This window comes from Solanum tuberosum, unplaced genomic scaffold (assembly GCF_000226075.1).
Source record: "Solanum tuberosum cultivar DM 1-3 516 R44 unplaced genomic scaffold, SolTub_3.0 scf00020, whole genome shotgun sequence".
Taxonomy (NCBI): Eukaryota; Viridiplantae; Streptophyta; class Magnoliopsida; order Solanales; family Solanaceae; genus Solanum; species Solanum tuberosum.
This window is the reverse complement of record NW_006238946.1, coordinates 1,446,362-1,473,283: the sequence shown is the minus strand read 5'-3', so window position 1 is coordinate 1,473,283 and position 26,922 is coordinate 1,446,362. Positions and strand designations below refer to the sequence as shown.

Genomic DNA, 26,922 nt, shown 5'->3' with positions numbered 1-26,922 from the left:
TTCACCCCCCCCCCCCCCCCCTTAAAAAGACAATTCTTGGTATAAAAGATCACGAGTATATCAATAAAGGCAATGAGAAGTAATCCGCATCTTCATTTTCAGAGATAACAAAGGATGTTAACAAAAGGCTAAATAAAATGTGTTGACACCTTGAAACATTAATTGTCACTTCATAGATGTTTGGCGACGCATAATTTTTCACAAAAGAAAAGGATGTGTAGTTGAAGGTAAACACCATCTTGTTTGCTAGGATCTGTCCTTAACATGATTTTTTGAGAGAGAAATACAAATCATCTGGAAGCCACAAATCAATCTAACTGAGAGTTCCATAATCTTATAACAGTATATTTTAAAGAACGATTCAATTAGTCCCTCAAGAGTAATGAGATACATCCCTTTCCCACAGACATAATAAGACCCATTCCAATGAGCAGTTTCAGCAGCAGCATACTTGATTACCATCTGAACTTCTTTGCCTACAAAGATTAACAGTAATGTTCATACTAGCGGGAGCATAGTAGACAAGATGCAGCTTTCTTCAAAAACAAAGCATTAAGAAGTTACATACCTGAGCTGCAAATAGTTGTACGCATCTTTACTTCTTTTCCTCTTTCTGTTCCTTATCATTGTCCTCATCCTTCTTCTGCTAGGACAAATTAGTTCATTTTTCAAATCTATTTGAAAAAACAACAGAAAACATGCTATTTTGGTAAAAAGATGACCCTTAGCATCCCTCCATCCACTATGAAAGATTATACAACCATTAATAAAAAGACAACAGCAAACTAAAGGTAAGGAAAGAAAGCAGAAGCATCAAGAATAACATGATTGCACCTACAGAAGAATTCTCGTCTTTTTGATATGTTTGTCACCCATACTGTTTTTTTCATTTACTTGGAAATATTAAATAACCCCCCTGGGATTTGTTAAGATGGAGGTCTTCTAGAATGCAAAAAAGCTATCTTAATAGGCGTGGTCAGCTTTGTATCTCGTCTGAAGAGCACCAATTCTTAAGGGGTCGTTTGGTAGGAGGATGCATTAGAAAAAACAATGCATTAGTTACGTTAGCTTTGTGTACTCCTAATACTTTCTTTGGTACACTTTCTCAACCTATCTCTATCTGGTATTATGATGTGTATAACTAATACACGGGAAACCTGGTATTAGCAATGCAAGTAGTTTTGATGAATGCATTAGTATGGTTAAAGACACTTCCTCCACATCCTTTCCACCATTTTTGTGGAGGGCATTTTTGTAAGCAATTTTTTTCTTTGGAAATTATGTCATGCATGTTATTTTTCACACACTGAACCAAACACTAAATAAGGAATAATCTCAGCATAACTAATACCAACATTATTAATGTCAACATTACTAACAGTCTAACACCATATTCAGCTCAAAGTGCAAATACAGACGCATAAACCAGAAACAACAATTAAACAGGAAACTAAACCCGAACTTACCCGAACATGCTCTTTGATTAATTAATAAACTAATTAACTCACCTCAGACTGGCCTTGCATGGAAGCAAGCAAATCTTTAACGGAAGGATCGTTTGGATCAACACCTGGAAGCTGTCAATCAAATGCAAAATTAAGTCAAAAGTCGCAGAAGAAATACACTCCAATCCTTGGGAAAAACACATACTTTCTCTGGTGAAATAACAGAGTTTTGTGTACAGATGACTTACTGAGGCAAGGATTGATGACACAAATGATTGATCTGCCAACAGCTTACTCATATCTGTCTGATTTGACTGATCATTTGTACTGTCTTGCACAGACAGTTGAAGAGCTGCAAAGCACCAGAAGGTTCGAGACAAATCAGAAGTGTACAATAATGAGCGAACCTTGTAAGGTAACAACTACAAAGGATTATGTACAAGTGTCAACCTTTTCAAGGAACTGAGGAATTTGATAGGGTAAGCCAATGCTATGTACAGCCAAGTAATAGAGTCTAATACAACCTCCATTGGCAATTAAAGGACAATTTCAGGACAAAAAATGACAAATAAAGCATGAATAATAGGCATTTCTTCAGAAAATGAACCTTAACTACTACGTAAGCCCTCTTATTTGATCATATTATCATAGAGAAACAAGAAAAGGAGATCAGATGGGTGATCGTTTTTTTCTTTTGATCCAGAGGAGTGGGGGCTCCACTCCCTCTCTTCCTTCAAACTTCAACTTTTCAAAATATAATACTCCTGTTGTGGCACACTTTCCTTCTAAATTTGCCCAAAAAGAACACGTTTCTATATTTAGAAACAACTTAACTTTAAACCTCTCATTTTATGCTTAATGAAATGAATTATAGCCACATGAATATCCATGACTTGTTTTAGGCCACAAGTTTTAAAAGTCTTCCATTCTTTCTTAAACTAGGTGCTCGTCACCCACGCAGCCACGCCACATAAATTGAGGCGGAGGGAATAGTTGTTTTCGATCAGGAAATCCTTAGAAGTGCATAGAATAATTCAAGTTTAGATATGCACATTCTAGGTTAGGTATGTTGTGAGAAATGCAAGAAAACAAGGAATAAATATTGTGAATGAACTAAACTAGGTTAGGTATGTTGCTAACAGTTAAACTATGTATCTATGAGATTGTGACAGGATACCAGTATATCAACCATTTAAGACTGCAGATATCATAACGTACCAAGTGCCAAGTCTTGATCTTCAGAAGCTGCTTCTGACATGTCAGTGTCTCGTGTAGCAACATTGGAGGACGAGTCGTCCATCGACATTGCAAGGGCTTGCTGTAACAAGGCATTCTCATCATCCTGTAAGAGATCCAATTATAATTAAGGTGTTATTTCATGTTGACTTCTAAAAGGCCAGTATCAAATACCCTTCAAGCTAACACCCAGTTTTATTAAAGAAAATTTCAGTGTAAACAAACTACAGGAAACAATATCCTTTTGCATAAGTGTGAACAAGGTAAAGTGCAATGCCAGAATAAATCTCACTAAGGTATTTAAGAATGTCCAAGAAAATAGAAGATTCATGCAATTCCAGAAAACCAACGTGTAACTATACATGGTTCGGCTAACCAGTAGAGTCTTGCACACCCCACCCTCCCCCAAAAAAGGAGAAAAAAATGCCATACACCAAAACAATCTCAAACTTAGACAGTTGATAAGAAATAACACATTTAATTACATCCGAAAGAACAAAAAAGTTCTTTTTTCCAACTAATATTCAGAGGTATCAGATATGAAGAAGATGGATAAGATACGAACCATTAGGTCGGTAGCTTTGCTTTCGGGCTCAGAAGTTCCTGCATTGACATTTTCAGCCATAGCAACGTCCTGGGAAGTAGACTGATTTTCTCCTTTCTCTTGGTTACCAGCTTCTTCTGCAGCCTTTTTTGCGGCTGCTTCCTGCCTCGCCCTTTCTTCCTCCATTGAAACTCGGAGTGCGAGAGCAAGTTCCGGATCCAAATTAGGATCTACACCAAAATCATATCCAGACACTCCACCAGCAGCAGCCGCTGCAGCAGCAGCAGCAAATCCACTGCCACCTTCACCATCACCAGTGAAAATAGGAGTACTGCCAATGACAGATGAGGGATAAAACTTATTAAGGAATTGCTTTTCACAAGTACAGGCAGAAAAATCTTATTTAGTTATGATAACAAAATGGTTAGATAAGAAGATGGTTATATCAGGGGTCACCTTATGAGAACATCAGAGAGAGCATTAGGACCAGGAGGAATATGAATGATGTGACTACTGTCATTGGTATTAAGCGCAGCAACTAGTGCCTCTAGCTTCTCAGCTTTCCCTTCATCATCTTCACCAAAATTAACCACATCAAGTGCTACACTATTCTTCTTCAACTTTCTCCCAATCATCTCCAAGACCTTCTTGTCATATTTAACAGGGCTGAAACAAGTGAAATGTCAATAGAATGATCAAAAGTTGAAAGCAGCAAAGACAATACAGAGAAAAGCATCTGAATATCACCTGCCAGCAAAAACAATGATCCTTTGTTGTTGCTTCTTGTTTTGTCGGTGCTTCAATGCCAACTGGGCTACCTGGATTCCAGCAGCCAAATTCATCTCACCGCCTATCTCCAATCCTGAATGAGGGAAGACAAGGCCCACTCAGCAACTAAAGAGTTAATACAAGAGATCATCGCACACCCCAAGACACTAAGAGATACTACTATCATGCAGTAGTATAGAACTCAAGCACCACATGGACTTCGGAACCATCTTTTTGATGAAAAAAATATATTCATTGATGGCATCAAGAAGATACGAAGAGTACAAAAGTGATTCAGATAGCTCCATAATATGGGGATTAAGCTAGGACTGGAAGCTCCCAAAATCTATAAAAGATCAGTGTTATTTACAAGGGACAGTTTGCTCCAGCTAACAATCTTGTCGTATATAATTTGATACAAAAATTAGATAACATTCTTGTATCAGATACATTAATTCTCAAACACACTACAACATTTATGCTCACTACTTCTTGTAGAAACTGATACTTCCACACTTTACTAATGCAATGTATCATATTCATTAATTCATAAATAAATGAATTCATTCATTTTCATTGCTTCTGATAGGAACCGATACTTTGACACTCTTTTCATGCTATGATAATTTTTGCTCAAATTTATCAGCTGATTCCTTTGCACTTTAATAACTCAATGTATTAGATTCAATAATTCATAAGGAAACACAACTTTACTATTCTGGTTGTTTTGGTCAATTTATTCTCATTGGTTGGTGGCTCATTTCACTTAACTTATGATACATTATATAATTGTAAAATTGAAATACACAAACTGATACAATTTCCACAATCAGAATATATTGTACGTTATTAACAAACAAGTGATGATACATTATTTCAACACCTATTTTGATACATTGCAATGTTTTATCAAGGTTGAATTGAAAACTAAAAAAAAAACTAAAAGCACAAGCTTTCAGTGGAATTTAAAATATAATGTATCTGAAACATAAAAGCAGCTTTAAATAGACGCATAGGCCCCTAGCTTTCAAAGAGTGGTTTGTAGTAGACCATCAAAACATAGAACAATATCGTTCCGTGAATACACACCAAAAGTACTGATGGGAGTTGGGACCATTCTCCAGATTTTCTTGATGGTTCTATCAAGAAAATCAAAGCAATAATACATGAGTGTAATTATACGTATCTTTTTGTGCAAACATTTGGAGAACACTTTACAGATGATGTAATTATGCAGTTCACTTCCTACCTAGCCCCCCATCTTGACTCCTATTTTGCTACTCTATACACTTAACAAATAGTTGGCATATCATTATCCCTCACCCCCTTTTTTTCTTTCCAGCCATCTTTTCTCCTCAGGCTCTATGCATCTTGAATTTCTTTGAAATTACAAAGTGGCTTCAATTCTACATCTAAATATTCCAGAATTTAAGCTTAAGCATAAGAGCACCTTTTTGAAGTTCTTTTTTTTTTTGAACTGGTAACTTTGCATTCCTCGGCATGCTGGTCACCTCCAAAAATTTACACTTAAAGAGGAACCAATTACAGTAATCTTATGAAGTCAACTAATTGAACTTCCTCAATACATTGCTCTAGACCGGAGAGCATGGAGGTCGAGGATTAGGGTAGAAGGCTAGTTGAACATTTTCTCCCTATTCTATGGGAGCGCTTGGCTCTAGTTTAGAGCACTTTATCTTCTCCCCCTTATCAATCACTACTAGTGTGCTATTTTTATCATATACCTCAATTTTATTATTGTTGTTGTTCCTTTTACTTTATTATCAATACTATTTTGATGTCAATACTTTTCTCTTCATTATTTTCATCATAGCCTTTTGCTCTTGACCTGTTTTGAAAATATTTTTCTTGAGTAGAGGTTCTAATCGGAAACAGCCTCTCTACCTCTCCCAAGGAAGGGGTAAGGTATGTGTACCCCCCCTTAAAAAAGGCATAGAACAAGCGATTAGGCACGCACGATAAGAAGATGACACTAAGTCACTAACAAAACCAGTGTAACAACCCATGGAGTAAGGCAAGAAGTAGTTAAACATGCAATCACAGGTATTCTAGCACCTCTAATGATAGATTATCATAATCTGTCTAGTCAGACCTCTTCTATATATGATGTGTTACACCCAAAACAAAGTCCGTGGAAACAATAAACGCCAACAAGAAAACTGAGCCATGTAAGACACACTTTTAAGAACAAAACTTATCTCCACATGTCTGCTCTCTTCCAGGTACCTTAATAAACCTAGCGCCCCAACATATTCCATGTCAAGGTAACAAAAGCTCAGAACTAGATAAGTCGTAATAAGTGCCTCTACAAAAAAGAGTAAAAAACACGGAACAGAGCTTACCGTGCATACAAGCTAAGATTTTTCCAAGATCGCTAGTCGGAGTGACTAACACTCGAACCCCTTTACCAGCCATCGTCAAAATTCCAACTGTATTCTCGGGATTAGACTGGATAAAAAAAAGAAACGGTAAAACCTAGCTCAATTAGTTTTCACTGAAAGTACGAGACCATCCAGATATATCACAAACCCTAGAAAGAATATAACTTTAGAAAAATAATCGAAACCTGGGTTTTGGCACCACAGATTAGATTAACAGCGTCTGCTAGAGCTTGGAACCTATTGGGCGAGTAATCACCGTTTCGCATCCACTCCGAATTGTCGATGCAGATCATTGTCGCCTGATAAAAAAAAAGTTAACAAAAATTAACCCTAGTTTGCTATAACATTGTAAAGATAGAACTGAAATTGGAATCAATAAACATTATGCAGACCTCGAGCACCATGGTTAACGATTGAAGAAAAATCCAATGATTGGAAGATTGAACTGAGAAATCGTTTCGTCTCTCTCTCTCTCTGAAAATTGGAAGGAATTTGAGTTTACTTGCGGAGGGAGTTGCTGCTTAAAGGAGGAAAAGTCACAATCCGAAGAGGATAGCGGTGTCGCGGGTCGGATTTATTTCCTATGGAACACTGTAAAATATATAGGTCCAATTAAAAGAGCGGCCCTATTTCATACCGTTTTCCGACTTGTAAGTAAATGTATCTAAGGCCCAATTGAGTTAATTTATGTTTATTTATTATTAGAATTAGGGCGGATAAAATCGTATCGAAAATTGAATCAAATTATAAATTAAGAAAAAATAGTGACTAGATAGTTTGATTTGGTTTGGTATTGGAAAAAAAAAACTGATTTTATTTGGGTTGGTTTAATTTTAACTAAAAAAGGTCAATTTGAGATCAAATCAATCTGACATTATATATATAATTTTAAATTTTATTTTATATTACTTTGATATAATTTATAAATATTCCTTATACCTTTTCATAGTTTTTATCTTTTAAGATATTATTTCAAGTTTGAGACTTAAAATTTTGAATGGTACAATAAAGGTTGTAGTCCATAGATATTAGTATTTTAATAAAGCTCAAATTTATATTACTATATATAATAAGTGGGAATATCTACTACTTAGCACATGACAAGTGTTGGATCATATGTGCTTGATAGTGTTGTACATTCTTCTTTTATGGTTGTACCTTAGCCAAAAAGTTTGACCTCATTTGTGCCCATTTATTATTGGGAAAAGGGTCAAAAATACCCCTCAACTTTGGTTTATTGTTTGACTTTACCCTCGCTGTTAAAACGAAGTTAATTTTACCCCTCCCGTTACTAATTTCACCAAATTTACCCCTCATTTGACGGAATCCCCAAAATTGACCCAAATTACCCGAATTTAAAAAAAAAACTATTTCCTATTTTAACCCAACGACCCGGCCCAATTTAGAATAACCCAATTAACCCTATTTTACCCATTCTCTTTCTTTTTCTCCATCAAAAGCTAAGTGAAGAACAAAACGATGAGTTGAAGAAAAGACAACTCAGTTTCTCCATCAGAATTTGTACTAATCATTGTTAAGGTATCAAATTGAATTTGTTCTTGTTAGCTTCACCTACCTGTCACGAGACAAGTGGAGATTGAAGTTAAAACACTTGAAAAGGAATCAAGTTAGCATGGAAATTTAGAAAATTATGTTAGAAAAACTTTTCAAACACAAAAAATTAGATCTAAAAGAGGTTATGTTAATAGTTAGTATCCATACTTCTTATTGAAATGGTGATGCCCATCTGTCCACATTAGCTCCTCCATTTGAAAATATTCCTCCTGAAGCCAAGGGGCTAGCAGGTTCAAGCCCATTTTGATCTAAAACTGATGCATTCCCCAACAGTGTAGTTACACGCAAAAGTTCTGCTTCAAAAAGGTCATTTTCCAAGAATAAGACGTACCAGTTAGCAGCCACCACAATATGGACAACAAGACAGATCCTTCATTGGTTAGTTATCTCACGGATTTTATATTAAAAAATGATTTGTAAAGCAATCGGTTAAATGTTACGGATAGATGAGACTCCTAAGATACCTAATTTGCGGATGAATGGTTAAAATATGAGAAACAGTAGAGATGGAAAGCATGGGGCAGAGAATCTACGACACAAGGAGAAAAAGAGAGAATGGGTAAAGGAAATTTGGGAGAATGGGTAAAATAGGGTTAATTGGGTCGGGTCATTGGGTTAAAATAGGGAATAGTTTTTTTTTTTAAATTCGGGTAATTTGGATGAATTTTGGGAATTCCGTCAAATGAGGGGTAAATTTGGTGAAATTAGTAACGGGAGGGGTAAAATTAACTTCGTTTTAACGGCGAGGGTAAAGTCAAACAATAAACCAAAGTTGAGGGATATTTTTGCCCCTTTTCCCTTTATTATTTATATGTTTTCAATTTTCAATATATGTTGTCTATCTAATTATTTTTTTCAACCTTTTATTTTAAATTTCTTGAAATTTAATTACCTATTTATTACTCTCTCTATGCACTTCTAATTGTTATGATTTCCTTTTTAGAGTCAAACTATAAGAATTTTAACTAATATTTTACAATGTGTTTGTTCATCATATTCATAGGCAAAAAATTACAATTTATAGTACTTTTTGTATAGATTTTGCATATTTAATTTATTTTTTTAAATATCGAATCAATACAATCTGATTTAACTTTGAAAATTAGTCAAATGGACTTTCAAAAAGCGCAACATGACAAATACAAGTGTACGGAGAAAGTATATTTTAGCTACAAAATATATTAGAGGTACAACTTTTTAAAAAAAATAATTTTTTATTGCGTTGACTCTTGAAATCTTATCATTGTCATATGAATTTGAACAAATTATATATTATTAAAAGTTACATAAAAGATGCTATAAATCACAATAATTAGCAATTAAAAATATTTTTAAATCATATAAGAAATTTGGTTGACTAATTGGAATAGAATAAGTAACATGTACTATTTGAAAATAACGTCAAAATTTCTAGAATTCACAATAAATTAACAACTGAAAATATTTATGATTATTCACGTGAATTGAAACATGAGTAACCTATATTATTCAAAACTAACGCAAAAATACTATAAATCACAACAATTTAATAACTTCAAATATATTTTTAAGAAAACATATAAAAAATCGACTGATCTTCAAATTCCATTTATATCACATAAATTAAAACAAAAAAAATTAATATTTATCACGGGCACCAAATATCTATATATATGTGTCACAAATGGAAAAGTCCCAATCAAGGAAGCAACATATATCATTTACAAATGACTTAAAAAGCTTTAAAATATTTAAAAGCTATATAATATAATACGTTGACTCTCAGAATTCTATCAGGCCCACATAAATTGGGACAGAAAAAATAACACATATCATTTTCAAATTACCAAAAAAGTATTATAAATAATAATAATTAACAACTTAAAATATCTGAAAGACATTTTAAAAGGGTTAATTTTGTAATTTTATCCATATCACATAAATTAGGAAAAAGTGACCAGTAATGTACGTTATTTGAAAGTTACATAAAAATATTATAAATCACAATAATTAATAACTTAAAACTATTTTTTTTTAAATATGAAAATTTGGATGACTCTCCAAATTTCATTTGTGTCACATAAATTGAGACAACAAAAATAACATATATTGGGTCCATTTTAATTTATTTGTCTTATTTTTTATTTTATTTTATATTTAAAAATTGCGTAAAAATACTATAAATCAAGATAATTGACAATATAAAATATGTTTTGAAAAAAATACAAAAAATTCCACTGATTCTTGAAGTGATTCTATCGTAAAAATACTATAAATCAAGATAATTGACAATATAAAATATGTTTTGAAAAAATAACAAAAAATTCCACTGATTCTTGAAGTGATTCTATCGTAAAAATACTATAAATCATGATAATTGACAACATAAAATATTTCAAAAAATGTTGTATGTGGTAGTCTTATTATGCCTTAAATAGCGTCAAAGAAAGTACAGGTTTGTGATAAAAAACTTATTCTTTTATCCACGCAAACAATCGCTTCAAAAACTCGGTTATTTGCCCCAAAACATACTATTTATCTTATTGGGCCCGTGCTATGCACGGGCAACATTATCTAGTATATCTATAAAGGAGAATCAAGACAAGGTGATGTGGCACATCTCTATGGCCTCCATTCCTATTTATATTTTTTCTCCTTTTTTGGCCTTTTTTCTTCATTTTTTTCATTAAATAATTTGCTTATTAATTAAAAAATTCAATTATATTTACTATTGTAATTATATGTAATGAGTTGTAAAAAACCTTCATCCTTTCACATTCTCTATTTAAATAACATGTCTTTTCAACTCTTTTCTAACATTTTTTATGGATTACCAAATCTATAAATACCAATCATCTATGAAGATGTTGAATGTTCATTTTGATTTTTTCATTCTTTGTTTTTATTAGTATAGGTTTTTTTCTTCTTTTAAAATTTCTTTTTTTTCATCTTTTTATTCATCAATCATATATTTAATATTCAATTAAGAAGACATAGAAAAGATAATATTATGATATGTCATTTACTTTGATTAAGATCGTAGATATATTCTTCAATGATTCATCACAGAGGCAAAGAAATGTTCACATTATTTGATACAAGTTCAACAAAATGAAGAAGGAAGCTTGATTATCTTGGAAGATTCATGAAGAGAGATTGTCGTAGTAGTATAAAAGTTTGAATGATTTTCAAACATTTTGAAAATTCATTAATGTATTATGTTGGTTTCAGTTAATATTATTCTACCCTCTTTTATTTTGTTTCTTCGTCTTGAACAAGAAAAATTGATAAAAAGACATGATTTCCTTTTATTCACCATACAAGAGTAATATGAAACTCTAATAATTAACCAACTTAGTAAAAAGCTCAATTAACCAATTTTTACTGAATTAACTTTGCTATTATTATTATTGTTGTTGTTGTTGTTTAATATTTTAAAATTTTCACAAGAAGTAAAAAATATACAAAATGGTGTTATTTCACTAAAAGGAACAAGAGAAAGCATGGTGAAATGCGTATTTTTTTTTAAAAAAATCCTTTTTTCTTTTACATTTCTCTACATAATTAACTTAATAATAAATCAACACAATGTTTCCTACTATAAATTTAGACTGTTAGACCATGTAGAAGAAATAAATTAAAATTCTTTCTGATCAATCTTGATTCCTCATAAATCTTTGGTACAAATTAAAATTCAGGTAACGATTCTGACTTAATCAACCCAAATTTTTTTTATCATAATTTATACTCTATCTTTTTATCTTCATAACTTACATTTCCATAATTTCTGTAACTCCTCATAACCCCCAAATTTAAATGTATAAACTTATGATAACTTATTGTGTTTCTTAATGAATATATAAAAGAAGAAATACAGACAATGTGATGTGACACATTTCTATGATCTTGATTTATATTTATCTTTTTCCCCTTTTTTGACATTTTTTCCAAATTTAAATAATTATTTTATTATAAAAGTAAAGTATTTAATTTATTTCAAATAAATATTTTATTAATAAAAATATATTTATAACAACGACTCTTCACATACCAATTAAGTAATAAAAATTAAAAATTATTTGATCCATTAAATTAGAGATTTGCCAGTGTCTTATCTCTTTTCCTAAGCCCACATAGTATAACAATTAATATCACTTGAAGTCCTATATTTATGTCTTTTATATTTGTCCTTTTCAACCACATTTGTTTTAATATTTTTACCTTCATAACTCATTTATTTAATTTTTACTCATAATAATATTTATGACTCTCATATTCTTTACCTTTTCATATTCATAATACTTAAATATTAAATGTAAAAGTTAAGATACTTTATGGCATTCCTCTATTTTTATCTATATAAATTTATATTTTTTGTTTCATGAATTTTTATCCAAAAATTCCCTTAATTTTTATTAAAGTATCATACTCATGCTTGTGTTTGACTCGAAAAAGAAGAAGAAAACTCTCAAATAGTAATAGACTTGTGAGGTTGATATAGACAAAAACTTAAACATTACGTATTGATTTAGTTTTTTCTTCTACTTTTTTAATTAATAAAATCGTAATGGTTTGTGTATTGTATATATTTTTATGTATCTCTGTGGTACATACCTTTTAAGATTAATTTTTCTATGAACTTCGGATTGTTGTAACTCTATAATCTACTGGTATATATTTTTTACTTAAAAAATAGTATATTTATGTTATTTATTTTTAATTATAAATTGCAACAATAAATATTGTGTTCTTTCACTTCTAATCACATGTAATTTTCTTATGTTTTTTTCGCTATGGATACAAATTGTACCTTTGCACATTTATAAAAAAGTGTAATTATTTTATTTAATATATTTTTTATGTAAGGAGAAACAAAAAGGTGTAATTATTTTATTATATACATTTTTTTAATGTAAAAAGAAACTCTTGAAAAGTATTTAAATTTTTTAACTTAGATTCACATATATTAAATATATAAATATATATTAGATACAAATATTATTATATATAAAAATACCTCTTCTATTTATATTGTATTTAGTGAATTATTTGTGTTTTTTATGATCGCGCGAAGCGCGGATAAGTTCACTAGTTAATATTAATGTTAAAAAAATCAATTCAACACTAAGAATGACAATAATGTTGAATATTTATTTTTTAGCTTTACATTGATTTAGTTAATTAAAATACATAACTTAATTTTATTTTTTCTTCAATGTTGAGTCATGTAATTGAACTTCTTAGACTTATTTTAGTATGATTTAGTACTTTTAAATTACGGACATTTTCATTATGACTTATTAATTTACATTATTAGTTTTATGCAGTTTCATTTAAATATTGAAATGTCATCACTTATCTCATATTTTGTGTTATTTTCTTAAGAAACACCTTAAATAATTGTATTTTGGTAGGACTAAAAAAATATTTAGAGCACAAGTTAATTATATGTTGTGTGAATGCTTTATCGAAAAAAACCTGAAAAAAATCAAAAACCCGAGAAACTAAAAAAAAAATCCAAAAAAAAAAGTTGAGGTTGAAAAACCCCAAATTTTATTAATTTGTTTGATTCATATATTTAAAATTTTTGGCACAATTAATTTGATTTGATATTTAAAAAATTCACACCAATTCCATTCATGTGCACCCTAAAGTTTTTTTTGGATAACGGGATATTTTTTTTTATATTGTTAAGCATTAGATACTACACCCTAATTAGAACTACATCGACTAAATTATTATTTATGTAATTTTTCCTATTAATTTATTATTAATAAACATACAAATCAAATCAAACTAATGAGTTTTTCAATTTTAGATATTTTTATGCTTTTAAGAGTTTGCTCTTTTATTTTAGATTATATCAATTGATCATATTCTTTTATCTAGGATTACATTATTTGTTTTCTCGCATAATTATGGTTAAGGGTGAAAATAGATACGTGAAAATAATTTATATAGTTTCCTTTTCAGATTTATGAAAGAGTTGTCGTTTTCTTCTAAAATCATCCCATTTGAAAAATTTAATGATTTAAGGTAACAAAGATTTGTGAAATAATACATTACTAAAATGGGAAAACTAGATATGTCTTTAATTAGAGTGAAATTTAATTAATTTTGTGAGGTTAAAAGAAATCTAAGTAATTCACCTTAACTTCTTCTCTTTTCCTATTTCAAATTTTTAAAAAATCAGAGAGAAATTGATAAATAAATCTGCATCACTTGAAAAATAAAGAGAAGATCATTAATCTTATTGAACCATGTTTTTTGTTATAGATAGAGATCTTCAATGTAGTGTTATTTGCACATGTCATATTTTGTTCATATGAAGTGCCCCAATATTTTAGTTTCTCTATTTTAATTTAAGCCTCTTATAAATTTCCTTTTTTAATTTATTTAAAGAGAATATATATTATTTTTATTTAACAGAAAAGATCTAAAAATACTACTCATCAATCTTTTGATCTAAAACAACCCTTACACTTATTATTTTTTTGTCTAAAAATACCCTTTTATTCACCCTTTTGGCTTCACTTATACCATTGAAAATAACAACCATCTCTTTATTTTATTTTTAAAAAATATGTATTATATGTCATTATGTTATTGAGTGAAATAAAAACTCCACGTCAACTAAATTTTTTACCATAGTTTATCCAAACGGAAAAGGTTCACTGGCCAAAACAAGCCTGTGTTTTCTTTTCTTATAGGAGTAATTTATAATTGTTCATACAAAGATTTTCTTAAATAGATAGCCAAGAGACAACAAATTAAAATAAGCTTTTTGAGAACACCGCACTGCGATTGAATGGCGGATTTCAATGATGAAGAGAAAAGATGCATCTATAGTTTGGAAAATTTGGAGAAAAGCAAGATGAAGAAGATTAGTAGGTCTAAGGTTGTGGCTTTTCTGTAATATAAGGGCCGGGCGAAACTATATCATCTCATCATTGTTTTGATCAAACCTCTCCTTGATTTCTAGGAGAAAGTGGAATATGTAACTCATCACATTCTGAGATTTCATTGGTACAACTTTGCTCAAGAGTCTCATCAAACACCTCTGTGCTGATAGTAGCAATGGTATGAATTTGATCTACCTCATCCTCCGCCATGGAGTCTAATGATGTGGTTGCTAACAATGTTTCTGGAGAAACAACAGAACCTTCTAATCTGGTTTTCACCTTGTGTCGCCATCCATGTAGTGAAGTCCTAACGTTCTCTGAAACGATGGTCTTCTTGTATCTCGAACCCATCTGCTTAAACATTAATCACTGACTTGACATAAAATGTGTAGAATGATTATCAAGGACAAAAAAAGAGATTACATTGGGTTTGTTAGTTACCTGAGCAACAATAACATAGAGTGGAAATGTGACAAAGCTACACCAGAATTGAGAAACAACCCTGCAGCAACAAGTTACAAGGATCATGCTAAAATGAGTGTATTCAGCAACAAGTTAACAAGGAAGTGAGATACAAGATAGTTACCCAAATGACAAGCGAATCACGAGAAATGTGTGATTGTCTGTGAAACATGAAGATCCCTTAATTTCCCACTGCACCAAGAAAAGGAAATTAGTTGTCTGCCCCATGTACATATGGAAAAAGAAATTGTATTCATAAAACATAAAACAGACACAAACTACATATGAAAGCATTGTCTGTTTAACTCTCTGTGTTGTCTAGCCCATAGTTTAACAGTACTTTGCAGTTTGTTCTAAGAGTTGAAAAGTTCTATATATGTCCTTTAAAGTTGTACAAGTTCTGTTTCCAACCAAAACTAATTGCTTCTCCAGTTGAAAATTTTGGTCAAGTTATATTGTAGAGGCTCCCAACAAGGCAAAATAATCAACAGTGTCAAACAAGAAAAACACTAGGCAGAAGAATCTATGTCCCTCGCTTTGATCACACAAGGGCACGGAGTAAATGGAGAGTATGTGAATAATTAATGTTTGAAACTTGCATCTACCGACTACAAAAGGGATATATTGGGTGAAGAATTTAATTCATTATAATTTACAGGCAAAGCAAAACCTCTATCTGAACACTAGGTTCTCAAGTTCTTACCAGTGACCATATGTATGTTGCCATCTCAAATGCATTCTGTATATGATTAAGAGAAGAGCAATCAGTAAAGCATATCCGAGGACGCTATATCATTGAGCTAAAAAATTAGTTGTAATACTCTTCTAGTTACCATTTGGATTCGAGGATAAAAAAGATGTTATTGGTCATACCTGGAATGATACAAATTGTATTATCCGCAGCAGAAACCTAGGCTTCCCAAACCAGAAGAGCTCATCTCTTAGGTTAAACTGATGAAATCCTTCCAATGGACTACTGTCCATGCTTTCAACTGCCAGCTTGACCACCACGCGATGAAGCTTGGTACCAACCAAAAGGATCAACTTCCAATAACAATTTTTGACAAAGTCATAAATATGAGAATGAATAATTCTTCTGAAGCAAAATGAAAAATGTAACAGAAAATAACAAGGGACTCACAATAGCTGGAAAGAAGGAGATCCAAAAGTAGATATTTGTGCCTGGACAATGATCATTAAAATTATAGTGAAAAAAGCAATCCGAGGCAGAAATTCCAGATAATATCTAGTAGATAAAAGTTACCATGAAAGCTTAAAAATACACAAAGTATGACGAAAATCCATAGTGGAACACTGCAACAAGAAAAAGAAAAGGAGCATCTTAGATGACTGGATCCATAGTGAAATTGTGAAATAAAGAAAAAATAATGGAACATCATATATGCCTTAACCATAGTATCTTACAGTTTGTGAAATATTGCATTTAGTCCTCCAACAGGGACATATATGTCAGCTTTTGTCTTACAGCACAATATAAATGGACATAAACAACACATCATCTATGCATAGAGATAGGGAAAGCTTTAACTGTTGATCATGACAGTCAGGAACAGAAAAAATTAGAATGAGTTATATGAATTCTCATAAATTCTTTTATAAGTACTTACGATAGTTCACGTGGAGCAGCTATTTTTGTGCCATGAGATTGAAAAGATAACTAATTCTAGTTGAAGGGAAAGATAGGAAGGCCAAGTTGTAGATTTAAAGCAAAAGGTTCTTGTTGGTGAAGAAAAAACAGAGAAGTAGGAAGAGGCAATATTTTTACTCCCTCCAAGGAGGGTCAAGCAGTCAATCTTAACATCTTTACTGGTTAACCCATACATGATAGCCATAGCTATTATGTGGAAACACGGAACGATAATAAAAAAGAAAACATAAATTATGTAACCTCAGAACTAGCAATTCCATATATCTGTATGATTGCAGATATTTTATATGGAGTTATTGTTTCTCTGCCATCATGTAGGATGATTCAGAATGTGGAAAACCTTGTACCAAATATTACATTGTGACACTATAGTTATGTTCAAAACAAAAACTTAACCTTCAAATAGATATGCCATTGTACCTTATGCCAACAATATCACGAAATTCTTCCTCCATGCTTCGAAGCATATACTTATGGAAATCATAAGTTAATGGCAGCTGATGAGTCTGCAAGAACAATATAAAGACATGGAATTGTTTTTCTGTCAAAGGGATACATAGAGGTGTAAGCCGTGATATCGCAACCACAACAAATACATTTGGCAGTTTAGACCATTACTGGAAAGTCACAATTTAATTCTAGATAGTGAGCCCTTTGTTTCATGGATTAGTAAAAATGCTTCTATCAATAAAGAACTTAATCAGTGGAACTACATATAAGTACCTAAATTAGGGCCTACTTAGTATTTGTTATGTACTGATTCACATCATCTACATAAGTGAATGTTGTATTAAGTGGTTATTAGCTTAAAGAGTCATTTCCATAAAATAACCAAAATTCAAATATGATTAATGAACTGATTTATACTGTTAAAATTAAGTGAAAATAATAAATGGGAGCAGCATGAAGTCCGCCATAGAAAGTCAGTCAGTCTTCACTTCCAATTTTAATGATGATTGAGTGAAATATTTGCATTTGTGGAGTATGACAGTACATGACTTACAGTAATAAAGCCCAAGCGCAAAGCCATGTAGTCAGCTTCATTTATAGAACTCCAGAACTGGCGGCTGAAACAAAGCTAAAAAGGGAATATTGAATTAAATATCTTGACTCATTGCAGCACTTGTCAAGACTCAAGAGGTTGGGAAGATTAAAGCATGATGGTGAAATTTTCGTCAGACATACATAGTGATAAGAGAAAATTATTAAATTTGATTGATGCCAATACAAACACGACATGGGAATATGCTTTGATGCACTGGTTTACAATAATTCTATCTGAATACGTGAATTAAAGTAACAACAAATGCTAAGACCTAAACATAGTTCGACAGTATTATTAAGATTTGTGACTTGGACCTGAGTGAACAATGATTTGTTTGCATAGGCATAGAGTTAGTAAATGACATTGCAGATTAGTATCACACTAAATCATAGTTTTAGCTGCAAAGCCACCTGAATTTGTTATTGTCTATGATAACTCCCCTTAAATTGAGATAGAAGAAGCATTGCACATAACAAGGATTCACTCAATCAGATAAACAGGATTTGTCGTGAAAATACCAGCCAAACAAGAGCTCTGTGCTGGCTCCATGGATGAGTGGTTTGGTGAAAGGTAAAAGTTGATAGACGCCCCATTCTTGTGTTGTTTGGGACAGCTTCTTCAGAACCTAAGGTTAAACTTGCAAGTAAGTGTCCTGGAAATGACAAATAAAGTATGAAGAATAGTAGTATGGCTGGAAATTTTAGCACCTTCTAGTCTTTGAAGAGCCATTGACTTGGCATAGTTCTCCCATTTTCTCCAGCTATATATCTACATGGTTAATTCATGTTTCTTGATGGATTTAGGAAGAAAGTTGTGAGATGTAATAAGATGTTAATCATGAAGAAGATATCCAACCTTGATCATTGCCAGGGCAATGGCGAAAAAGCTATAAGATACATGGCTAACACCAAGGACAAGCAAAAGGCGATGGAGCTGCTCCAGGCTCTCCTTTGAAGCAAACGATTGGAGACCCTGGTAAAACCAACATTAATGTTCTCTGCTCATGTGAATCCATTATTAGCACTGGCCACTTTACTAAAGCCAACAACTAAAGCAATTTGAAACTTGCAAAGAGAATTAAATGAAGATGGGAAAATGTGAGAGAACTTCTGTTTTCCTTAATAAAGACAAGCTCACTTGTTGCCTGGCTAGGGAGTCCGGAGGAGTCTTTGTTAAAATGAGTCTTATTTTCAAGTTCAAGCCACGTTAAACTTCCAAAAAAAATTGCTTCTTAGCGCGACTAATCTTCTAACTGATGAGTATTAGATGTAGTAATATCATGGAACTTCAGTGAACGAAAACATTTGACTATTAATTATGCTACATTTAGGATTTATATATAGAACAATCTCATGTGACAAATTTTAGCTTACAACAGTAGACTAGAGATTCCACGGTAACATTAGTTATTTTCAGTAGATGATAGCTCGTGAAGAATCAACCAAAATTTATTTATAGACATAATTTGGACCAAAAACAGTTAAAAGTAATTGTCAGATTAAATTTTGAGTAGAACATTCATTCCTGGGCTACCTCAGGACAATAATCTTCATGTCCACTGCTTAACAGTAGCCTTGATGTTGAGAAATTCGAGTGTGAAGAACCTGATAAAGCAAATCTCGTAATTGCTGACTCCATTTTGTTTCTTGGCGGAGAACATGGATAAAAGTGGCTGCTCACGGCTGACGATTTGACACAAATCTTTGCAACATAAACGATCCAATGACCCATAAGCAGTGATAGCAGTCCAAAAACCATAAGCTCTGCTTGCAGCCAAAAAAGGAAATTCATTATTATGAAATTAAAAAAAACTGATCATAAAAGGCTCAATACACAGATTATTAATAGGTGGCTTACCTTCCTTGATTTTCTCTAATGCAGCATACAGAGGTTCCCTCTTTGTCCTATGCAACCACTATCAGAACAAAACACAGAAAGCAGAGAATTCAACATATTGAACAGAAAATTTTCCAAATCCAATAAAGATAGTCTTTTTTTTTTCATACCTTTCCAAACTTCTTCAAACTTCCATGGATCAAGAAACCAATGCTCACCAGAACAGCTACGACTGTTGCCACGGCCCATGTGGGTGTTTCAGCAAAGGACGCTCTTTTGAAATTCCCCATCTTGACTAATAAGTATACAACAACCTTAAAAAAACTGCATAAAACTTATTTACATCATCTTCTTGAAACAGAAGAAAATGTGTTGCAGAAAGATGGAGTTTTTTTTAAGTGCAAAAGCTTCAGCAATGACTTAGTTGACAACTTCATAATCATAGTCATGAACATTTAGTAAGGCCATGGGGTGTTACAAAACAATGAAAACATAATGGTCCCATGTGAAATCTTTTGGCCATATGTTGTATAACCAATTGGCAATCTGACCATCCTTGTTCTGCTATAAATGCCCGCCACACCTATGTTGTAGTAGTTGCAGTTTTTCCTCTTTTCTTAAAAATGATATCAGCTAGGTTTAGGCAGATAAAACAGAAATCTTGATTGTAGCTATTGAAATTTGAATTCTTGTATTCAAAGAGTTTCACCCACTTTCATAGTTGGAGCTACCATTATGACTTTGGGTTCACGTTAACCCTCTCGTGTCAATTTATATGATATACTTTCATTTTAATCAATACAAAAAAAAGAATGAGACATTTTTTTAAGTGATAAATATTTAATAACACTATCAATATTTTACTCAGATCTTACTTATTTAGTAAAAAAGTCACCAAAGGTCCTACTTGAAGTGTGTTTTGGAACATATCAAAGTCTATGCATATTTCTTAAACCAGTTTGTGCGGTCTAATCAGTTAAACTATATTACATAAATTAGCGACCAAAGGAGTAATTTCTATAATTTAAAATTTTGCAAGAACTATAAATTTCAAATTTTGAATTAGTTTATGCCTTCTTTATTAGTGTTGTCGTCAACATTGACCCAGACTTATTTAGACCTTAAAATTGTTCTTTTTTGTAGTTAATTGACTAAAGAGTTGTCGTATTGTTGGGGAGGTTGGTTTTTATGTTCTTCCAAGAATGGAGTAACACAATGGATCATAGAAAACAATCAACCTTAAATTGCATCAGCCTTTTCAAGGTGTCACAGCTCAACTTTCTTAGAAAAGAATAGTATAGCCATTGTAAAACCTTGAAGTTGTGGAATTAACTTTCTGTGTATTTCGATTAATTTTAAGAAATTATTATTAGCTCACATCAACACAATATTCGCTTCGGCAAATCTTGAACAGATAAAAGAAATTAACTACTGTACCTTTTTTTTTTTTTGTTTCCACAGTAATCTATCCTTGTCAATTTTAGGAATTGTGACAATCTGAAAATCCCACATGCTCCCTCACGCCTATTTATGGGGTGTGGGTCTTGCTGGTCATCACGCTATATGTTTATTGACATTAGTCGTGGCAGTTAAATATAGACAAAAATATTATTCCCTCGATACATTTAAATGAATTATTATTTTGGTCCATTCACATAATTAAGAAAATATAATTATCTTTTTCTAAATTTGTCCATAATTAGATAAGTAAACCTTTTTGTAATCAATAGTACTCTCCTGTTTGATTTGGCACACTCATTAGAAAAATAATTATTTATATAAATATTGTGTCAAAAGTGATAAGTAAAAGTAAAATTTTATTTTAAAAATAAGTGAAAAAGTAAAAATGATCTGAAAAAATACTATTTAATTCAAAAGTAGGAATGGGAATAGATTTATCACTTGACGGATATAAATAAATAAAAAAAGGTGATGAATTATGTGCCGGCGAAATTTAACAAGTGTATTAAATAGTTGCATAATGTAAACAAATTAATGACGGCACTATTTTATTAACAATAAATTAAGGCTATCATTCTGGAGGGCTTATTTGGCAGTTGAGAATTTATAGAAAGGTAGAGGAACAGCTTTAGTAGTTGGAGTTCTGTCAAGGTTTTAGAAAGTGTTTTTGGGAGGGAAGTAAAAACAAATTCAGCTTATAAAAGTAAATTTGTACTACTACTCAAAAGTATCTATTGTTCTTTAAAATTTGATCTAACAGATTGCTTTTTAAAATTACATTTTTGACTACTACCCTATTAAACACCACGTATAGTGACCGCAATCTAAAAAAATGTAGAGGTCAAGATCAGACGTTATGCAATTCTTTTGTTTACGTCTAACTAATCATCGGAGTTAAATGTGAACCCAAAATTTGAAAATGATGAGTGTATGGTTAAAAATAAATATACGTTAGTTAAAGCACGTGCACCCGCACATGATCATGTGGGTCCGCCTCGGAGCAGAGGCGAATACACACGTGGATCGACAAATAGAGAAAAGACATGTTTGATTCTAATGAACAATTTATTCGTAGGTGGTTAATTTAAGAAATTGATTGTTTATAGTTGATCGATCTCCTCTTGGTAGCTAGCAAAACTGCTGCAATCAAAGCTCATCTTGTGGTTTGTTTACAGCAAATCCATTCTCCACCCAAGCCAGATACCCACCTCCCATGTTGCTGACATGCTTGAAATCCTGCCAATTTCATCATCTCATATTGTTTATATTACCAAATCAAGATTCAGACGTAATTGTATAACCAGATAGAAAAAAGAGAGACAATTCAACTTACAGCATTAAGAAGATCAGTAGTAGCATAGAGGGACCTCACACCACTCTGACATCCCTTCACAACACAAAGATTACCCATCAAATTACATAACATTTATGAAGAAGAAGTCAAATTCTACATCGACTCGTTACGTTGTTTAGTTTCCGAGGAAATTAAAATAAACAATCCCGAAAAGATGTATTACCACAATTAGCTTTTCTTCCTTGTCGCATGCTGAAGATACCTGTTCTATAAATTTTGGATTCTTCACCCTACCTAAAGTCACCAAAACATCATTTATTACGTAATTAATTAACACGGGAAATTAAGATAAAAAAAAGAAGAAGAAGAAGAGACCTCGGGGAGTATTAAACATATAGGGAATATTCAAAGAGTTGTGTACATGCCCTTTCTTAAATTCTTCTTCTGTCCTGTTCAATATGAATGAAAATCAGATCAGATTTCATATTGAAGAAAAAATGATCTAAAATTTGTGTTATATTTTTACCTAACATCAAGATAACGGTGTCCAGATTGGATGAGTTGACGAGCTGCATGAACATCTACAGTAACAACCTCTGCTCCTGAGCTATAAAACAGAAGCAGAACAACAAAAAGAAGAGAAATAATACCATTACCCATAATTAATTGAACAACCTAGAACTATGTTTGTTTGTCTATGAAGTAACAAATTGTGAATATGAAGAATTTTGTTCTACTGTACCCGAGTTGACTTGCTGCCATGACAATAAATGTAAGTTGTACTTTTATAGAAGATTTTTTTCAAAGTGACTTCAGTAAATGCTGCCGGATCAGAGGAGATCTATTGGCGTTTTCGATTGTTTTGAGAATGAAAATTAATTGACATCTGGAACAGAAAAGCCACTGGATTTTGATTTTTGTGTGATGAAGATGTTTTCTTTTGTGCCGTCTGTTGTTTACGGCACTATGTTTCGTGCGTGTAGGCTGCTGACGTTGTGGCACAAAAATTAATATGAGCAAATGGGCCATTTTGTAGACCTCTTCCACGTTGGGTTTGACAATGACACAAAATCGATATTCTCCCAATTTTGTGTTTTTGGTATGACGGAAACATATCTTTTTATTAAACAAGTCGTCTTTTAAGGTGTTCAGTTGGAAGGAAAATAAGTAGTTTTTATTTTTTATTTTTCTTGTGTCTAAGCAAAAAAATAAGGTGGGTTGGAATGTGAAGAAGATACTGTCAACGTGGAATATCAAAATAGACCAATCAAATATGAAAGAAAAAAATATTCCATTAATATTTTCTGAATTCTTTCGAAAAATTTCATTAACAGTGATGAAAGAAACTCAATAAAAAGTTGCAGTTTAACTAAAATAGGCAATCCCTCCATCTCTTAAAATAGAGAGATGACTTTAATTTGTCAAATTTAAAACTAAATTTATAGTCGACCTAATATATAAAACAAGCTTTATGTAGTGCATTCTGACTAGAATGACAGATTTATGTGTTTTAATATATGTTATTTTTTCGTATTTCTTCCGTTTATAGTAAAATTTAGTGGATGCTTTTTCTTCTCTCTAAATTAAGTGGAAGACAAGTTGGATAAAGCTTATGGTGAATCTATTATATTTGGATAGTTTGAACAGAACAGAAGTGGGCTGTAAGCCTGTTTCAGTGGGCTTTCGACTGATTTGCACAAAATGTTCATTTTCATGTTGTCAATTAGATTTTGTCCCAAATTATGCAAATATAGTCTTGAAAAATTACTCCTTCAAACAAGTTAAATTTGGGCTATATTTTGAATTTTGTTATGAAAAAAATAAATGAAGAGTTGACTAAAAGAAAATTCATTAAATCATAATAACGGAGCCTCTATATATCCCTGGAACAGTTTCAATTACAATGTCACGAGTTTAAAGTCATAAATTTTAGAATTACTCCTAAATCCTACTCCCTCCATTCCATATTAATTGAATTATTGAGATATTTTTTATTTTTCAAATTAACTTAATTGTTCAGTTTTCAAGACTATATTTAGAGTGTTCTTTCAATTTTTACCCTTCATTAGTTAGTATTGGAATTAGTGATTAATTAATATTTAGTTATTTTAATCATAAATTTGACAATAATTAATAAGGGTAAAAATGAAAAATTATGTTTAATTTATGTCTTAATCTACTTTTCTTAAAAGGGTGTGAAATACCTCAAAAATTTAATTAATATGAAATGGAGGGAGTAATATAGTATCACAATTTGTGTTAGTGTTAATTAGTGATGTAGTTATGTAGAAGTGTTGGTGTGGAAAATGAGACAAGTGTTTTAAGTACTTACACAGCTTTGATTAAACGAAGTAATCAATAAGGATTGTAACTCAAGATTTTTATGCCAATTTAGGGGGAAAATTCAGCAATGAATGATGCTGAGTCGGAAATCTCAGCTCCACTGAGTAAGCATTCCACTCCATTTCCTTTTTTCAATTTGAGAAATGGTTTGATGGACTCTTATACTATGAGTTTGTATTCTAGATTTTTTTATTTAACACTTTATCAATTGAATTTTTATACTCAATTAAAATGAGATTTTTAAATTCCTTCAATTATGTGTGTACCTCACTCTTCCTTAAATTAATGACATGTCATTTTCATGTCACATATATTAACGTCATGTCATTATTATTTTCATAATTATTAACCAAATAAGTTAAAATTAAAGAAAAAATAGTAATAAGTTTTCTATTTTAAAAAAATTATTAAAATTGTTATTTCTCTCCCATTTCACCACCTTCCCAAACCCGATGCACCGTTAACCTCAATTCACCATCTCTATCATCTACATTCCTTTAAGCTTTAAGTTTTTTCTTCTTCGAGATTCAACTATGAAGCTCTAAGAGTCACAAGGAAAGGGTTTTCACATTATTTATTGGTCTACCTATATAATATTACATCTTAATAATTGGCGGTAACTAACTAATTTGAGCTGATTACATTTTTTGGACTTGAGATGTTGTGGTAAATTTTTTGGGGCTTCCTCGAAGAAGAAGAAGAAGAAGAAGAAGAGCACACATAGTAAAAAACAGAGCTCAACGTAGAAAAAAAATTATATTTGCTCTCCTCTCAATTTCTCTTCATCGTTCATCACTCAAACCACCACATAACCACCAATCCACCATGGAAGACCCATAGCTATCAGAGCAAAATCACCACAAAAAATGATTATCGTTGTCGACGAATTCTCTTTCTGAAATTTCCATTCACGTGCTAAAACTCACTAAAAATCCAATCGTCGACAGAGGTTCAATAGACAAATTAGGCGGAGATATAACGGAAGGAAACTTTTGTTTTTTCCTTTTTTTTTCTTTTTATTATGTAATTTTTTTAAAAGCAATTTTTTTGCTTCACTTGCTTTATGAGTGTGATAACACAAATTTTAAGTGATTCAACAAAAGAAATGTCAAGTAAGCTCGTTCAATGGTCAGATGAGTTTAAATTTTTTATTTTATTTAAGTTTAATGATACAATTGACAAAGGATACAAGTTCAAGTTACCTTTTACACGTTTTGCCTTTTCCAATTACTTTAAGTATTAATTTGCAGTTCATTATGTATGTTGTTACACCTCTTATGTACTGGTTCAATGTTTACAAGGCCAAGAACCTTCCAATATTCTCAGATGGCATGTTTAAGGAAAACAGTCAAGATTACAACATTTCAAACATCATAGACCCTAACTTTCACATTGATTTAGAGAAGTATGACCACGAGGATCGTCTTTATCTCAGCATTGTCCTTTTACTAACTTATGGATTCAGTTTTGCCACGGTTGTTCATGTCTTTCTCTTTCACGGACGGTAAGCTTCATACTTTACTGTTATATTGGGTAAAATTCAGTATTTTAATGTGACAATAGAAAGTTATAGTGCATAAACTTTATTAACCATAAGTGAAATTTACCCTTGCCTCGATCTATCAAATGGAAACACCAGTTGACTAGTTATTGTGGTGCAGGGATCTATGGCATCTCAGCAAGTCTTCTACACAGGAGAAGAAAATGGATGTGCAAACGAAGCTCATGAGAAAATTGTTATTTCCTGTATTCAGATTAGCAAACCAGAAATAATAAAAGATGAAAAGAAAAACACAAAGAACTATCCGAGTCCACAGAACCCACTGTGTGTCCTTAAGAAATTTAATCCCCTCAAGTACCCGAGGTTGCAGATTAATTCCTCCCAAGATAAAACGGATTAACCATTAAAGAAGTAGCGGTACCTCAAACTTCGATAATTTCAACGAACTCAAAATGACAGCAAC

General features: G+C 31.8%; 3 protein-coding genes and 1 pseudogene across 5 annotated transcripts; 1 reads left to right on the top strand and 3 right to left on the bottom strand.

Moving 5' to 3' along the window:
* Window positions 1-138: 138 nt before the first annotated feature.
* LOC102594714 (26S proteasome non-ATPase regulatory subunit 4 homolog) lies at window positions 139-6,956 on the bottom strand. Of its 2 annotated transcripts, none has more exons than XM_006340687.2 (11): window positions 6,785-6,956; window positions 6,578-6,691; window positions 6,354-6,459; window positions 3,973-4,087; window positions 3,682-3,891; window positions 3,247-3,556; window positions 2,664-2,787; window positions 1,694-1,797; window positions 1,509-1,577; window positions 569-646; window positions 139-476 (listed from the first exon to the last, which is right to left on the bottom strand). In XM_006340687.2, exons 1-10 carry the CDS (start codon window positions 6,794-6,796, stop codon window positions 596-598), a joined length of 1,215 nt encoding a protein of 404 aa, XP_006340749.1. In that variant the 5' UTR covers window positions 6,797-6,956; the 3' UTR covers window positions 139-476; window positions 569-595. The 2 variants fall into 2 exon arrangements, with proteins under 2 accessions (XP_006340749.1, XP_006340751.1); XM_006340689.2 differs by having other exon boundaries at window positions 569-643.
* Window positions 6,957-14,834: 7,878 nt separating this feature from the next.
* LOC102594386 (MLO-like protein 4) lies at window positions 14,835-20,579 on the bottom strand. Its single transcript, XM_015304837.1, has 15 exons — window positions 20,031-20,579; window positions 19,882-19,939; window positions 19,558-19,787; window positions 18,880-18,996; window positions 18,732-18,792; window positions 18,543-18,649; window positions 17,983-18,057; window positions 17,400-17,485; window positions 16,575-16,624; window positions 16,452-16,492; window positions 16,184-16,354; window positions 16,014-16,049; window positions 15,435-15,502; window positions 15,290-15,350; window positions 14,835-15,199 (listed from the first exon to the last, which is right to left on the bottom strand). Exons 1-15 carry the CDS (start codon window positions 20,148-20,150, stop codon window positions 14,906-14,908), a joined length of 1,575 nt encoding a protein of 524 aa, XP_015160323.1. The 5' UTR covers window positions 20,151-20,579; the 3' UTR covers window positions 14,835-14,905.
* A 1,671-nt stretch (window positions 20,580-22,250) lies between these two features.
* LOC102594050 (thiosulfate sulfurtransferase 18) lies at window positions 22,251-23,604 on the bottom strand. Of its 2 annotated transcripts, XM_015305682.1 has the most exons (6): window positions 23,358-23,604; window positions 23,142-23,222; window positions 22,991-23,064; window positions 22,839-22,909; window positions 22,655-22,708; window positions 22,251-22,557 (listed from the first exon to the last, which is right to left on the bottom strand). In XM_015305682.1, exons 1-6 carry the CDS (start codon window positions 23,375-23,377, stop codon window positions 22,468-22,470), a joined length of 390 nt encoding a protein of 129 aa, XP_015161168.1. In that variant the 5' UTR covers window positions 23,378-23,604; the 3' UTR covers window positions 22,251-22,467. The 2 variants fall into 2 exon arrangements, with proteins under 2 accessions (XP_015161168.1, XP_006340747.1); XM_006340685.2 differs by having other exon boundaries at window positions 23,142-23,381.
* A 2,610-nt stretch (window positions 23,605-26,214) lies between these two features.
* The window catches only part of LOC102600636 (oligopeptide transporter 7-like), a 3,893-nt pseudogene continuing 3,185 nt past the window's right edge, over window positions 26,215-26,922 (top strand).